The sequence below is a fragment of the Anoplopoma fimbria genome, chromosome 12, assembly GCF_027596085.1.
Source record: "Anoplopoma fimbria isolate UVic2021 breed Golden Eagle Sablefish chromosome 12, Afim_UVic_2022, whole genome shotgun sequence".
Lineage (NCBI taxonomy): Eukaryota > Metazoa > Chordata > Actinopteri > Perciformes > Anoplopomatidae > Anoplopoma > Anoplopoma fimbria.
The window spans coordinates 12703651-12718384 of NC_072460.1; the positions used below are offsets into that span (position 1 = coordinate 12703651).

Genomic DNA, 14734 nt, shown 5'->3' on the forward strand with positions numbered 1-14734 from the left:
TTTTAGATATCTGTCTGTGTCTCAGCCTCCCCTCCAATATCACAATTTGTTTTGTGGTGTTCAAAGTTTGAAACATTGCTTTTAACATCTCTTTAAGTGTCCCCATTATTCTGGATAAACACAACATGCTGTGAACAGTTTTCATAAGGACTATTTAGAGCTCTGAGATCTGGAGTATCAGGGACACTGTTTCCTGAAAGAAAAGCTGGCGTTGAATTTTCCAAATGTGATTTCTCAATGCTGTCAGCACCACAAATGAAATACCATATACCTCATTTGTATCAGAATGGCAGCACAAACCTCAGAGATAGATATCTATAAAACTGGGCACATGAAACCAAAACTATTTGTATGGCTTGATGACATTTAGGGTAAGAGTTTTGGTTTCTGAAAGATGGGTGAACCAACCCAGTCTCTTATTAGCAGACTGGACCCCTTCACAGGTTTTTACAAAACTGAATGGTGGCCCTTAAAGTTTGACATGGCCGGTGATTCCTTGCAGCATCTCTCTCTCTCTCTCTCTCCAAACACTTGAACATCTGCCTCATGGGCCGGCTCTAGCGGAGGCTCAGGGGGGACTTAGGGGGAGGGATGGGGGGGAGACCGAGAGAGTGTGTAGTCATGGACAGTGATGAGGTAAACAGCGAGTGGAAGAAGACAACGAGAGAAAGCTGGCCCAGGGTGTTGAACCTTTTACAGAAAGTACAACAAAAATTGATTACTTCGAAATCTCTGTAGAGTGAATGACTGACATGAATGGAGAGGGAGTAATACAGTTAAAAACGGCCAACTGGCAGAGGCCAATGTACACGCATAGTAATCCCCTGGACATTTCACAAGCCACACCATTGTATATATGAATGTTGATTCCGGAGGACAACTAAATCTAAAAAAGGAGCCTCACCACTAAGTATTTCCTCGCTCAATGTGAATATACTTTAACGGAGAAAATAGTTTGTAACTTTCTCACAGAATTAGTCACATGATAAAGTGCCATTACAATGGGACGTGCCCTATCTTGTTGACCATAATCAGAGAAAGAGCAGCGAGCTGGGATTATTTGTACAATATATGTGAGCGAGAGGTCGCTGCTGAACCACTATAGAATGTATCTGCTCCTCCTCCTGCAGCTGGTGCCTCAGAGGGCCAGGGACGTTTTTCTTATAATGACTGTGTGGTCAGAGTATTAAAAAAGATAATAGATGGAGCAATAATTGATGGTTTGGTTTTACCAGGTGAAACTATAATAAATGGTCCGGTTTCATGCTATATGAGGATAAGCCAAAATCCTTCACGTTTGTCTTAGAAACTTGTAGTCTAAAGCCAAGATTCTGATTCCTAGAAATCCCTTAAAAAGAACCAGAATTATTTTCAATGCTGCCAATATGTGGATCTCATGGTCTGCTGATTCCCTACAGCTTTTTCACACTAACGTCAGAGCAGTAATTACATACACACAGTGATTCATATATTCTGCATTTTTGTTATTGCCAGACAGTGCATGTAACAGAGCGCACATGCACATACAGCTGTGCACAATTCGATCCAAGTTACAGTTTAGTGGCAACTCTAGAAAGTGGTGCTGCCACCTATTGGTGAAATGTAAAAACAGCAACTTCTTATTCAATGCTGCGAGTAAGATGTTTATGGAGCGTGAAATTGTTAAACAAACGTAAGGATCAGTGAGCTTTATCTAATTTGGAGAAAATAATCTTTATCCCCAGCTGAAGGCCAAATAGCTTTTCTCTTTGAAGCTGAGGCTAAGAATCTAGATACCTCTTAAAAACAAAATGTTCCTGTTTGATAAAGGCTTTATAAACTCAGCTGCCAGTTTTTATTAGTCCTGCTATACATCTGACCTTCATGAAGGTTATAATGTTAAAGTGTATGTATAGTTTTAAAATCTTTAAAACTAATTTGAGAGATGTTTCATATTCAAATTTTGGTCCAAAAAGATCACAATAAGGTAGGTTATTTCTTTATTTATAGTATTTGTGTTATACAGTATACATAACCACCCACAGATATGATACAAGTCTTTTCATATCCAACTTAAGAACTCTTGCCTGGTTTAACTAAAAGACAACAGCATATTTTTGTGACATGACCCTAACTTAGTTACCTTAATAAACATCTCCTCTGACACAGTATGTGAAATAGCTACATCACCATTTTAAAGTACAGTTGATCTGATGTGAACACGCAGGACAGTACATTTATAAAAGGCAACTCGATATTTAAGTTACAGTATGACAAAAAAAAAAGGTAAGGCATTAAATAAACATTGGTCTCTTTTTTAATAAAAAGGCAGTAACATAAATCGAATGTTGAAAATAAATAACGATCCACATTTACGAGTGCAGAGTTGAAAATGCATGGTCATATTAGGATATTTAACATATTTCTGACCCCAGCATGTGTCAGGCCACAGAGAGTCATTTTCATGTCTCATAACAATTTGTAAGACAACAGATTTTCATCTGAATTAACCTGATGAGCTCAGGAAATATCCCTACAGTAGGATTTATCATTTGATATAAGTGATGATGGAATTTGATCAATGGTAAACTGTTTTTTAATAAGTCTTGCGAAGGTCATTATTATATGTGAACCACACAGGTGCGGATAAGAGGTTGTTTGTACAGTTATCAGTAAGCTGTGTGCAACAAAAAAAAGGAAACGTTCTGATGCCAGCATAAGACCTGGCGCTATGGCAACAGACATGCATGGATAACCTGTTCAAACTCACACCTGTGTGTGTGCGTGTGCGTGTGTGTTTAGAGCTCGGATATGAGCGGCCCTTTACTCTGGATGAACTTCATGATGGACTGGACCACATCTGACGTGGTGCCCTGACCCCCAATATCAGCTGTGTGCAACTGAAAAACAAAAAAAGACGGAGTCACAAAACCACAAACTGTTAATAAAATACATAATACATATTATGTCTTAAAAAGAAAGCAGTATGCTGCCTTGCATGATAAGAAGATCAGGTGTTAAAATTAGCTCAAAGATTTAATTAATGTCAATGCAACACAATGTCAAATCAGAGACCATACAGTGTAGCACTTCATAGGAGCTTAGTGACATTGAAAGGACATGATGCTGCTTTGTGTTAATGTATTGTGATGCCCACTGGGAAGCATGCCAGTCCTGCCACCAGGGCCTCTAAGCCTCCTTCACATAACAATGGCGTGTTAGCTTTGTGGCAGTGCGACAGGTGAGGCGAAGACCGAAGACTTACCCTGGTTTCATTCATTGTGGTGAGGATTGCATTTCGGATCATACTTGCGTAGTCATAGAGCCTGGACACATACAGGAGAAAGACTTATTCATTCACTGGTAAACCACAGTGACACAAGCATCACATCTCAGAGGGAACCACAGAAAGGTGCATAGTAAAAGTATTTTATCTGGAAAAGCTTACTTCAGGTGGTCCAGCATCATGCAGCCGGCTAGCAGCATGGCAGTGGGGTTAGCAATGTTCCTTTCCGCAATACTCTTCCCTGTGTTCCTTGTGGCCTGAGAGACCCAGACAATAAGACCAGAAACAAAATCATATTAAATAATAATATTTAATCATTTTCATTGTCCCACCAGGGTTGAGAGGGTTACTTCAAAAAATAAATGAATTCCTTTACAATAACTAATAACCTGTTAAATAATAAAGTCTGTAATTTAATCCAAGTATCACAACATTAAAGTGATGTAACTTAGTTGATTTTCTTTTAAATTAGCTCAATACCAAATATGCAAATAAAGACAAGAGAAAAGAAACATGCTAAAATGTCTCCATTATTTGGTACATAAAGCACAAAAGGGGAACAAAATCACAGCTGTGAAATGTTGTCATAATCATCCAAGGTCTCTAATCATCTGGAACATTAGTGTTGCCGGATTTTAAACATAGAGCAGCAGCTGTACACATTTGAATTTATTCAAATGAACCTACATGCAAATTTCTCGGTTAGTCCTGTTTTATGTTTTGTTCATCTCTTACAAACCTTCTCTTTACGCTGGAATGCCTCTCTGCAAAAACAATAGTCTTGATGAACTGGAAAATGTGCAAACTTTCCTGCTTTGTGATAACTTGCACTGTACTGTGATGTTGTTCCCGTTTTCTACTTTACATACAAAATAATGGGGAAATTTCCACCCAGCTAAAGCAGTTTTTTAAGCCCATTTAGGCCATCGTGGGAGACTTGTGTTGGGAAATTTGAAAATTGTAATCCTTTTCTTGTATCTTAATTACGCAATGTTGTTCCATGTGTTACATTACTCCCCCCAGCATGTGTCCCACTTTCCATAAACTGCCAAACACTCACCGTTTCGAAGACAGCATAGTCCCGACCATAGTTAGCCCCAGGCACGAGGCCAGGCCCTCCCACCAGGCCTGCACACACGTTGCTCACCACGTTCCCATACAAATTGGGCATCACCATCACATCAAACTGCTGGGGCTTGGACACCAGCTGACAACACAAACAAACAAAGTAGTGGGTGGATAATTTAGACATAGCAACATATAGAAACTTTTCCAAACAGAGAGGTATGTAATTGTATCCTTCGTCACCTGCATGGTGGTGTTGTCCACAATCATGCTGTCGAATGTGATGTCCGGGTAACCAGACGCCACTTCCCGGCAACACTGCAGGAACAAGCCATCACCAAGCTTCCTGTTGCAGCAGGAAGGCCAAACTCAACATTTCTAGTACCAAGAAACTCCCAATATCACAGAAGATTCAGATAAACAGACAGTTCAGGCACAAAACCGTTGCCTCAGAGTAACTCACATGATGTTAGCCTTGTGTACGGCAGTGACCCTTTTACGACCTTTATCCCTGGCCAGCTTGAAGGCATAGTCGGCAATCCTGAGGGAGTTGTTCCTGGTGATGATCTTGAGACTCTCCACTACGCCTGATACACTCTAAAAGAAGACAGGATGGAGAACCAATGATGAATAACAGCAAAAGTTCAGGTAGTTGGTGCCGTTAATAATATGGTAACATTATTTGTGAAGCAGCATCTATAAGTGACACGGATCCTTCTTCTGTGTAGAAGGTAACATTAGGCTGTTACATATATTTAAAGGGCTTGCGCAAATTTCATATTAAGGAAACAGCATTAAATGTGGATCTGCCATGTCTTGGCAATAGTCTGTTTAAGGTCAAGATCTGCACCAGTTAGGGCTGCCCCCTGAAACTCTGTTCTAAACGGGAACCGGTTCCAATTTGGTAAAATGGCCAAGTATCAATAAGGTCCAGAGTTAATGGTTCTGCTATCGGTACTTTATAAGTTATGGAGTGAGAGCAGCGTTGCAAACCTCCTCACTGTGCCTGTCGCTTTACACGCGCGCGCACACACACACACACACACACACACACACACACACACACACACACACACACACACACACACACACACACACACACACACACACACACACACACACACACACACACACACACACACACACACACACACACACACACACACACACACACACACACACACAAAGTGTTGCTGCCTTTTACTCCATTAGATGCTGAGAACTCTCGTTGTCACAAATGCAATGAGTCACAAGTAAAGGGGATAATACCAACAATTTATGAATTTAAAACATTTGGCGAAGAAGTAGAACATAAATCTGCAGAAATGCAGTTTGCCACTGTTTGTTGAGCAGCTGTCCATCCACGTCTTCTGCACGTACCGTTAGCGATACCATACGGAGTTTGATAATAAGAATAGTCTAATAAATGAAAGCTTATCATCACTTATGTAATTGTTTAGCTGCAAATGTATTTTAAAGATTTTGGAACTTGTTTCACTGCTGCTCAAGAAAGACTATTTGTATACATCAAGAATAATAAAGCAATACTTATTTTCTGAATTAATTGTCTTTTTTCTCACAATATAATGAGTGAACAGATTAAGCAGTATCTATAAGAGATAACTATATCCATCACTAGCAACAATAATAAAGTATATCAGATCAGTGGGTTTTTTCAGTTCGTAAATTAAGCTGTATTGCATATGGTTAGTACCTCACTCCCATTTCAAAAAGAGAATAAAACAAGAGGAAAGCGTGGAGAAAGACAGACATGGAGAGGAAAGAAGTCTTTTAAGGAGAGAGTATACGCGTGGGTTTCAGGCAACAGTAGAATTGATTGTGTTTCTGTTCCGTCTGACCTCGTGCTCCAGACTGCTGTACTCCCCCTCCGTGTTCTCCCTGATGATCATGATGTCAATGTTCTTGTGGCGAGTCTGAACTCCAGGGAGTGACTGGCAGTGCATCACATTGGCATACAGGTCTAAGCTTGTGCTGTTAATACACACATGGAACAAGAGAGACAGAGAGAGGTGGGTGGTGTTAGGATGTCAGGAATAAACAAAAGGCCAACTGATAATACCAGACACAAAGGCACAAATGATGGGAGAAATGTAAGCCATCCGACAAAAGAGAGCCTATATCAAGAGAACTGAATATGCCATTAAAACTCTTACCGTAGGAGATTATTTCTGGATTTGACAGATGGCGCCATGGTATGATTGGTTTCTATGTTACCTGTCAGGAGAGTTAACATAGTATAACATTAGTGTTACGTGCTTATTATACACTACATGCTTCTCACAGCTGTGCTCTGCTTTCATGATCTGCTTGTGACAGAAAAAAAAAGTTTGCTTGCCTTTGAGGGCAACCCCATTACGACGAATGGCAGTGATGGCATTGTTGATATCATCCTCACTCTCCATGGCAGAGTTGACGTGCACCACCTCAAAGTCCACTGGGACACAGCTGAACCTACAGCATGAAGAGAGAAAACACAGGCTGAGTCTGAGACCAGTCTGTAGTCATCACTTTGAACAGGGTTTAGTTTTAGTCTCACCAACCTGAAAACCTCTCTGACATGATTGAGCAGCTCTGGACCGATTCCATCCCCAGGTATGAGGGTCACAGTGTGTCTGCCTCCATACTTTGCAGGAGGGGGCTGAAAAAATGGCATTTTGTATGTTATTAACTGCACTTCATTTAAAAGAACACAACTGGTGGTATCTGCAAGTTTTACCCTAACTGCAAATCACCTAATTATTAGGTGATTTGCAGTTAGGGTAAAACTTGCAGATACCACCAGTTGTGTTCTTAGGTCCTAATACATAAAAGAACAATGCTGTTAATAAACAACAAACAATGCTGTTAATAAACCTAAATCAGGAAAGAATAACTAATGCAGATTTATCCATAATTTGTTTGACATGTGATATTACATGATTTTATGACTGTAGGTCTTCTAGTCATAGTAAGAGATCTCTTTTTTTTTCCTACATCACAAAACACCAGCATGAAAAGGAAATGTCCCGCTTTGTTTTCAAAGGGATGCATTGTGGTATAGTAAACCACGTCAGAGTCGGCTACTTACAATGTCGTCTCTCTGTTGTTGAAGATGGACAGCAAGGAAAGCAGAAGGACAAGAGTTAGATAGTAGTAGTTTGATAGCCACGTAAAACCAAATCCTGGTAGTAGTGAGTACAGAGGTATTAGAACCTCTCCTTCACCAAGTGGTTGGAAAACAGGTATTTAGCAGTCCCAGTTTAGAATTAGAATAAATACAAAAAGTACCCCACCTGCCAAAGTTGAACCCAAAGCCATACAGCTTGGAAATACCTAGTCAAATGAAGAGCAGTGATTTGTGTGCATGGCATTACAAATACCATTACAACCAAATCACGTCTACTCATCCTCACAAGATGTAAACCCAGAGAGACAATCTGATTTACTCACACAATTTCCGGTCTTATTCCTGTGGCTTGTAAGAGTTGTTCCAAATACCTGAAATACAAAATACAGAGAGAGAGAGAGAGAGAGAGAGAGAGAGTTTTCTTTTACATGCATTTCATCATCGAAGGGTCCAAATTGTTCAGTAAAACTTCAACTCTATATCTGCTCTGTTGAAAAGATGTAGATGAATAGTACAATGATGCCAAATCACTTTACACGTTATGTTTACCATATGACCTTGTGTCCAGATGGAAGTCTCTAAGGCACTAATGTAATAAGATGCTCTTATATCCGGAACCAGACAACAACAACAACAACAACGACAACGCCCACCACCGATGTGACCGATCTTACTTTGACCGTATTTCCAAGGCGTCCACCCCAGAAGGGATTAATGAATTTGGACATCGACAGCACAGCAGTGTGGGCAGCCATCTTGACGTTTAGGAACTGGTCGCGTGCACGATTTGGAGGCGGCGTTGTGCTCGCGCATTATAGTTTTTGTTATAGTAGCAAATATTTATTTATTCAAGCATAGATTAATAGATTTTGTGACAATGCAAGGAGGGAAAAAACGTTTGATTACATATCTGTTAAACTTAAAAAAATGTTTCTTAAATAGTCACATAAATCCGGGTCACGTGAACAACTTGGCGCAGACTCAGTGGTGACTGTCTATATACGGAAGACAAGACAGTTTGGCATAGACTGTTTCACCCCCCCATGCTTGTGAAATGAGAAGTTACGTTATAACAGTCGTGTAAATGGTCGACTGAGGACAGTGACTACAGATTGTTTTCTCACTGAAAGCTGATTTACAGCAGAGGAGCCTCGATGAGGAAACAGCGAAAGAAATAACCAAAGTCCCTTGTGGCGAGAGCAACAGCTTCTCTTCACCGCCCACCGACGTTACATGCGAGCAAAGCTGAGAAGAAAAGGTGCAACAACTCGTCTGAAAGCGTGGAAACAGTAGGTACGATCTGTGCTCTCTCGTTTGTGAGCTCATGTAAGGGATTGATTGTGTTGTCAAAGGAGATACCATGTGCTGCTGCTTGTCTGCGATGCTTTGGGTTCATGTCACTCCTGCAGAGCCATCTTGAATGGGGGGAAAAAGGCTTGGGGTTAAAGATGTCATACTAAACTTGAGGGAAATGTTCCCAAATGAATTGTATTGGAAATGTTATGATTTAAGGGGTTAAATTTATTATTCATATGTACCGTTTTGATAAATGAATACTTGACATATTTAGTAAAACTCTTTAAAGTTGCATAAAAACAATACAAAATGCTAAGTGAAATTCTATTATTGCCTTTTGCTAAAACGCTTGGAATTTTTAATTTATTGTATTTGTTTATTTGTCCTCCTGTACAGTATATGATGTGGACCCTTGTGTCTGAAATAAAGTGAAATAATTATCCCCTACTTTATATATATTTAATTAATAAACTATTCCTTTTATTAACACAGTTTAAAATGTCCTATCATGGTAAATGGAAAATTAAAATATATTTTGATTACCAGTTTTTGACAAAAAAAAGACACTAAAGATTTGCAAAGTGTCGTTAAGAATGTAACTACACTTGGAAAAAGCTTGTCTGAAATTCAAACCAACCTTATGTAGCTTCTCTTTCTCTGTTTAGGTCTATGAGACGGTGAATCATGCGATTAACAGGTTGGTTAAAAATGTTTGTACAAGTACACTCCAGTGGGAACTTGTTGTTCCAGTGTAAATACCCATGTGTCTTGGCTAAACTGGTTTCTCTCGGCAGCCCCCCTTAGAGCCGTGGCTGTGCTGCTGCTGGTGGGGCTCACCTGGCTGTTAGCAAACACCTTATTTGGAGGAGAGAGTGGTTCATCTGTGCGGAGCTTCTTCAGCGGTAAGACAAGCAGTCCTGAAATGATTACTTAAAGGACAGGAAATGAGTTGAGAATAATTGATCAAACTAAAAATGGCAAACATGCTCGAGCATTTGGGGACTTGCTCTGTTTTGTAGAATTAATAATTGAGTATCTTTGGCTTTTGTACTGTTGACATCACCATGTGCTCTGGACTAAGGTAATGAGCATTTCTCACCATTATTGATTAATTGATAAAGAAAATAGTTGACTAAAGATAAGTTGTGAAGGTTGAAGCGTTTGTGACGAAGGGTCTGTTTAATTTGATCAAACAAAGCCTTTTTTTCACATGAGATCAGTTCATTTGAATGCAAACACTTTGTATTTTTCAGGTGCAAGCGAGAAACCAACAGCTGGTAAGTAAAATAAACTATAATATAAAAATGTTATGACTACTCTTCCTGTAAAGTATGATCATGATATGTTCAATGTTGTGCCTTCATTCGTGTTCCTTATCACCATTGACTATTATTTTGTATATTTTAGCGGAACCCCGTCCTCGAAGGTATAAATGTGGACTTTCAGCTCCCTGTCCCCCAAAGCATTTGGCTTTCCGCCTCGTGTCTGGTGCTGCAAATGTCATCGGGCCCAAAATCTGCCTGGAAGACAAGATGTGAGATTCAGTGCTTATCAGTTTGTCTCTGTTCATCTATGTCTTTGTCTCCCCTGCTGTCTTTCTTTATTTTATTTTTTTTGGTTTCACACTCTTGTTCTTTTTTCCCCCTGTGCTGTCATAACCAGGCCTCCAAGCCTGTCTGGGGAGCTGAATGCAAGTATTCTTTCAGTCTGTCTGTCCCCCATTTCTTTGTTTTTGTCTCTAGTCCTGGTTCTAATTATATATGTTGTTGTTTCTCAAGTGCCAGGCAGTGTGTACAAGTGTGTAGATTAATGTGAATGTTCACGGCAACGTAGTGTTCTCCTTAAGTGCCTCAGCTAGCTTTTCAATCATATCTGTTTCTGTCTCAAAGGTTAATGAGCAGTGTGAAGAACAACGTCGGCAGAGGACTCAACATAGCTTTGGTGAATGGTAAGCATGCCTCTTCCCCTTTTAAGCCATTGTGTTGCATTGATATGGTAAGCTCCTGTTGATTATGTTCTAATGACCGCTAACTGGTTCTTTGCTCCAGGGGTGACAGGAGAGCTCTTGGATATGAAGCCCTTTGATATGTGGGCTGGAGGTAATAGAAACCAGACAGTAATGCATGATACGTATTTCACATCTGGTACATAAGGCTATAAACCAAAGTAAATGGCTCATGTGATGTTCTTTCTTAGATATTTCTGACCTGTTGAAGTTTATCCGGCCGCTCCATGAAGGAACTCTCGTGTTTGTGGCTTCCTTTGATGACGCAGCTACAAAGTAAGAATCCATGATGTGCCATCAGTTCCAGTCCAACATCCCTCTCTTTTCTCTTTAGATCCATTCAAAGCAATTTTCACAGATAAATTGTCAGCTTACGTTTAAGGATATTTCATGTTGCAATTTAGGAAATCTTTTGTTGTGAAAATAACTGCTACAGAGAAAAGCATCTGTATATAGTATTTTCATTGCTAAACATCAGCAGGATCAATGTGTAATAAACCAACAGCTGAGTAAAAATCAATATATAATAAGCTAATTTGCATTTGGTACATACTATATATCTTTGAAGTTAAACACTGTGATAAAGCAAAGCTCAAATTGTCACTGACAGAGGTGAGCGGTTTCCTGCATGGGTCCAGGCCTTTTGAGTTCTAGTCTGTCTGATAAGGCAGGGTTAGCAGAGCAGATGGAAATTTTCATTTGAAGACAAATGCCCTGTGGGTAATGAGAAGCCCTTGTGGTGGTTTTGATAATTGCATTTAATCTGGCAGAGAATTGATTTGTTATTGAACACTCGATGCCTTTTGGCATGAGAATAAAGTAAATCTCTCCATTAACCTCAGAATGTCTTTTGGCTTAAAAACACTTCAGGGTTGTAAGAGGTTGAACCAGACAGATAAACTCTGAGACAATATTAAAGCACAAGAGGAGCCTACTGAGAAATACAATTGGCCTGCATTTCATTTCAGTCAACTTAAACAGAGGTTAAGCATTTACATGAACCCGTTAGCCTTTTTGGTTCAGGAGAATGGTAAATGGACTTTCTTTTATATAGCGCCTTTTCCAGTCTTCCCTCCAGTCAAGGCGCTTTACTCTGCATGTCAACATTCACCCATTCACACACACATTCATACATTGATGGCAAAGGCTGCCATGCAACATGCCACCTGCTCACACACTGACACACCGATGGCACTATTTGGGGTTCGTTGTCTTGCAACAGGACACTTGAACACACAGACTGGAGGAGACGAATCCACTAAATAATCATTAACCTGCTACCTTATCCTCATTTCTGGTGGACAGGATGAACGATGAGGCTCGACGACTGTTTGAGGATCTTGGGAGCACTGCAGTGAAGGAGCTGGCCTTTAGAGACAGCTGGGTGTTTGTTGGAGCCAAGGGCATCGAGAATAAGAGTCCCTTTGAGCAGGTATGTAACTATCGATGCTAAACTGTGGCCATGGGTACAAATCATCATCACCTTTTGATGTGATGCTCATTTAGTATAGCTTAGTTTATTTTGCACAATTTAAAGAATACACAAACATAACAGAGATAGATAATCACAGCGCAGGAAAAGGCAGAAGCCCACTGGGCTTATTTGAAGCCTCCAGCTATTTAGTATTATAATTTCACAATATTACAGGGAATACAACATTAATAACATAAGATATGACTGTGTAATATTGTTGAAAAAGTGTTTTTACAAGATATGATAAATACTAACAACAACGATACATTATCAACAACAAAAACGTAAGAAAACGTGATTGTGTCTAGATGTGTATGAGTGTGTGTGTGTCTATGTGTTTGTGCATGTTGGTGTGTGCAAGAAGGGGGAATGTGTTTGTTAATAGGATATTGGTTCATACATCTGCACTGACTCCTGAACAATAGTAATGCTACATGTCGCTATGAGTGAAACAAGAATAGATATCATATAAAACCTCAAACAAGGAAAACATGGACAATAATACACAGGGAAAGCAATTACAAAACCGCAATTAAATGGTCTTTTAAGCATCTTTTGAAACATTTCATAGAATGATAGAACATTTGCCTGCAGTTAAGTGCTTAGAGATGTTGTAAAAAGTAAATCCCCCCTGTGTCATAAAGATTAGTCGCTTACAGTTGGAATGGTAGGATGTAGTCTCTTAATATTGGTGGTAGTGTACACTGCAGATAAGATATCGCAATAAACTAAAGCCAAACGTTTTCCATATTAAATATCCATTCCACCCCTTAATGTAATAACGCATGATAAATGGTCGTGCTTCTATCCTTGTCCACCTTTTTTTTTTTTTTATATTTCAGTAACATGGTAATGCACGCAGTGAAAAACAGGCTGTTGTAAAAACGTACAGTTAAGGTCTGTGAATCCTGATCCCAGTCTGTTTTGTTGACATCAGTTCTGTTTGCCCATGGTTGTTCCCATTAGCGTATGAAGAACAGTAAGAGCAGCAACAAGTATGAAGGCTGGCCCGAGTCTCTGGAGATGGATGGCTGTATTCCTCTGCGGCCACCCCTGGAAGGATAGTTCTGTCTGACACTCTCTCACATACTGTACAGTAACACTCGGGGGGGGCAGCAGCGGCTCCAAATGAATGTTTAAAAAAGCCAGGGAATGGCTGAATGACTGAAACCGCCCCAAGATCTGGGCCACAAACAACATTTAATTTCCCCCTCTCATGGCTGTGGCATGAGTTGACTGCAAATATTTTCTTGGAACTTAATGTATTTCAATTTGCTGTAACTTGTTATAAAGGTTTTGTGCATTAAGCTTTGTGAGCCATATTTGAGCAGATATAATAACGTAGAAACAAGGATATTGTTTGTGTTGGGTTAGGAGAAAACTTGAGAGGCCAAATGTTTGATCTAACGGTGACTAGTGAATGGATGCAGCTGGAGTAGGTCTTCCAAAGCCATTGTAGGATATGGACGTTTCCTCTCTGCAAGCCTGTCTGCATGGTGTCAATATTCAGAGCACGACATGTGATGTTCAGCAGGCGAAATGCACACCTAACTGCAAACAAAATCCAAGTTAGCAGAAGAAAAAAAGAAACGGTTGAGGTACACAAATAGTTTAAATGTCCTACTAGGCACCAGGTCTGTGTGCAGATTTTAATCTGTTAATATACTTTCATCGTGTGATCCATATTTCAGTGATATTGATACTGTTAGCTACCATTGCTTCCTTAGAACTTGATGCACTACACTTATTGCTTGCCACATGTTTACAGATTCCTTCAGGCAAATCTGGCCTAGACCTTTATTCCTCTGATAAAACTATTTATTTTAATACTTTATTAGAAAACACAAGAGATTGATGGTGTGGGTTCATCATAACACTGCCTGTTGTTTCAATGTTGTCTCAGGCCTGCAAGAAATCTTCCAAAAGTGTGCTTTGGTTAAAGATTCACCCTAAGTGTGTGGTTGTGTGTGTTGTCTTTTTGTAAATGTTTAATGTATCCACCTGGCATTTTGCAAGCCTAACAATGAAGGAAATATACAGAAAAACACAGATGGTTAGATATCAGTTTTAGCTGCCTTTGTCTGAATTGTTTTATGTTACCTCTAAGTGTAAAGATTTTTATACAGAGCATCACAGCCAGTCTTTATAATGTGACAACAATAATGATGAATAAAACGGTCTGAATATTTCTTGTGTTGTTTTTTTCCTTGTTTTTATGGGTCCGAAGAAGTCTTGAGTCAACTGGCATACATGAAGAAATGCACTAGAGGGCGACAAAAGTCTAAGTCTGTGTGGGGTTACTCAGTTCATTCTGCTCAAGGCTTTTGTTTCACTAAACATATGTCGTGGTGGAGATAAACACTGCGGACAGAATGTGGAACGTTTCAGGTTTGACGGTCAATTCAGTGGCATCAAACCGTCCTGTTGCACATTGAATCTGAGGCCTGAAATGTAATTAATAGAAACCAGATCCATTTTATTGTGCCATTTAGCTGTGTTATG

General features: G+C 39.7%; 2 protein-coding genes across 3 annotated transcripts; one reads left to right on the forward strand and one right to left on the reverse strand.

Moving 5' to 3' along the window:
• Positions 1–1966: 1966 nt before the first annotated feature.
• On the reverse strand, positions 1967–8258 carry idh3g (isocitrate dehydrogenase (NAD(+)) 3 non-catalytic subunit gamma). Its single transcript, XM_054608978.1, has 12 exons — positions 8132–8258; positions 7781–7828; positions 6892–6989; positions 6687–6802; positions 6505–6565; positions 6190–6322; positions 4794–4927; positions 4574–4676; positions 4326–4472; positions 3428–3522; positions 3245–3305; positions 1967–2879 (listed from the first exon to the last, which is right to left on the reverse strand). Exons 1-12 carry the CDS (start codon positions 8210–8212, stop codon positions 2778–2780), a joined length of 1179 nt encoding a protein of 392 aa, XP_054464953.1. The 5' UTR covers positions 8213–8258; the 3' UTR covers positions 1967–2777.
• A 181-nt stretch (positions 8259–8439) lies between these two features.
• On the forward strand, positions 8440–14408 carry fam3a (FAM3 metabolism regulating signaling molecule A). Of its 2 annotated transcripts, none has more exons than XM_054609002.1 (10): positions 8440–8750; positions 9419–9450; positions 9548–9655; positions 10007–10030; positions 10161–10287; positions 10643–10701; positions 10802–10852; positions 10950–11034; positions 12064–12190; positions 13199–14408. In XM_054609002.1, exons 2-10 carry the CDS (start codon positions 9438–9440, stop codon positions 13295–13297), a joined length of 693 nt encoding a protein of 230 aa, XP_054464977.1. In that variant the 5' UTR covers positions 8440–8750; positions 9419–9437; the 3' UTR covers positions 13298–14408. The 2 variants fall into 2 exon arrangements, with proteins under 2 accessions (XP_054464977.1, XP_054464978.1); XM_054609003.1 differs by having other exon boundaries at positions 8440–8746.
• Positions 14409–14734: the final 326 nt, after the last annotated feature.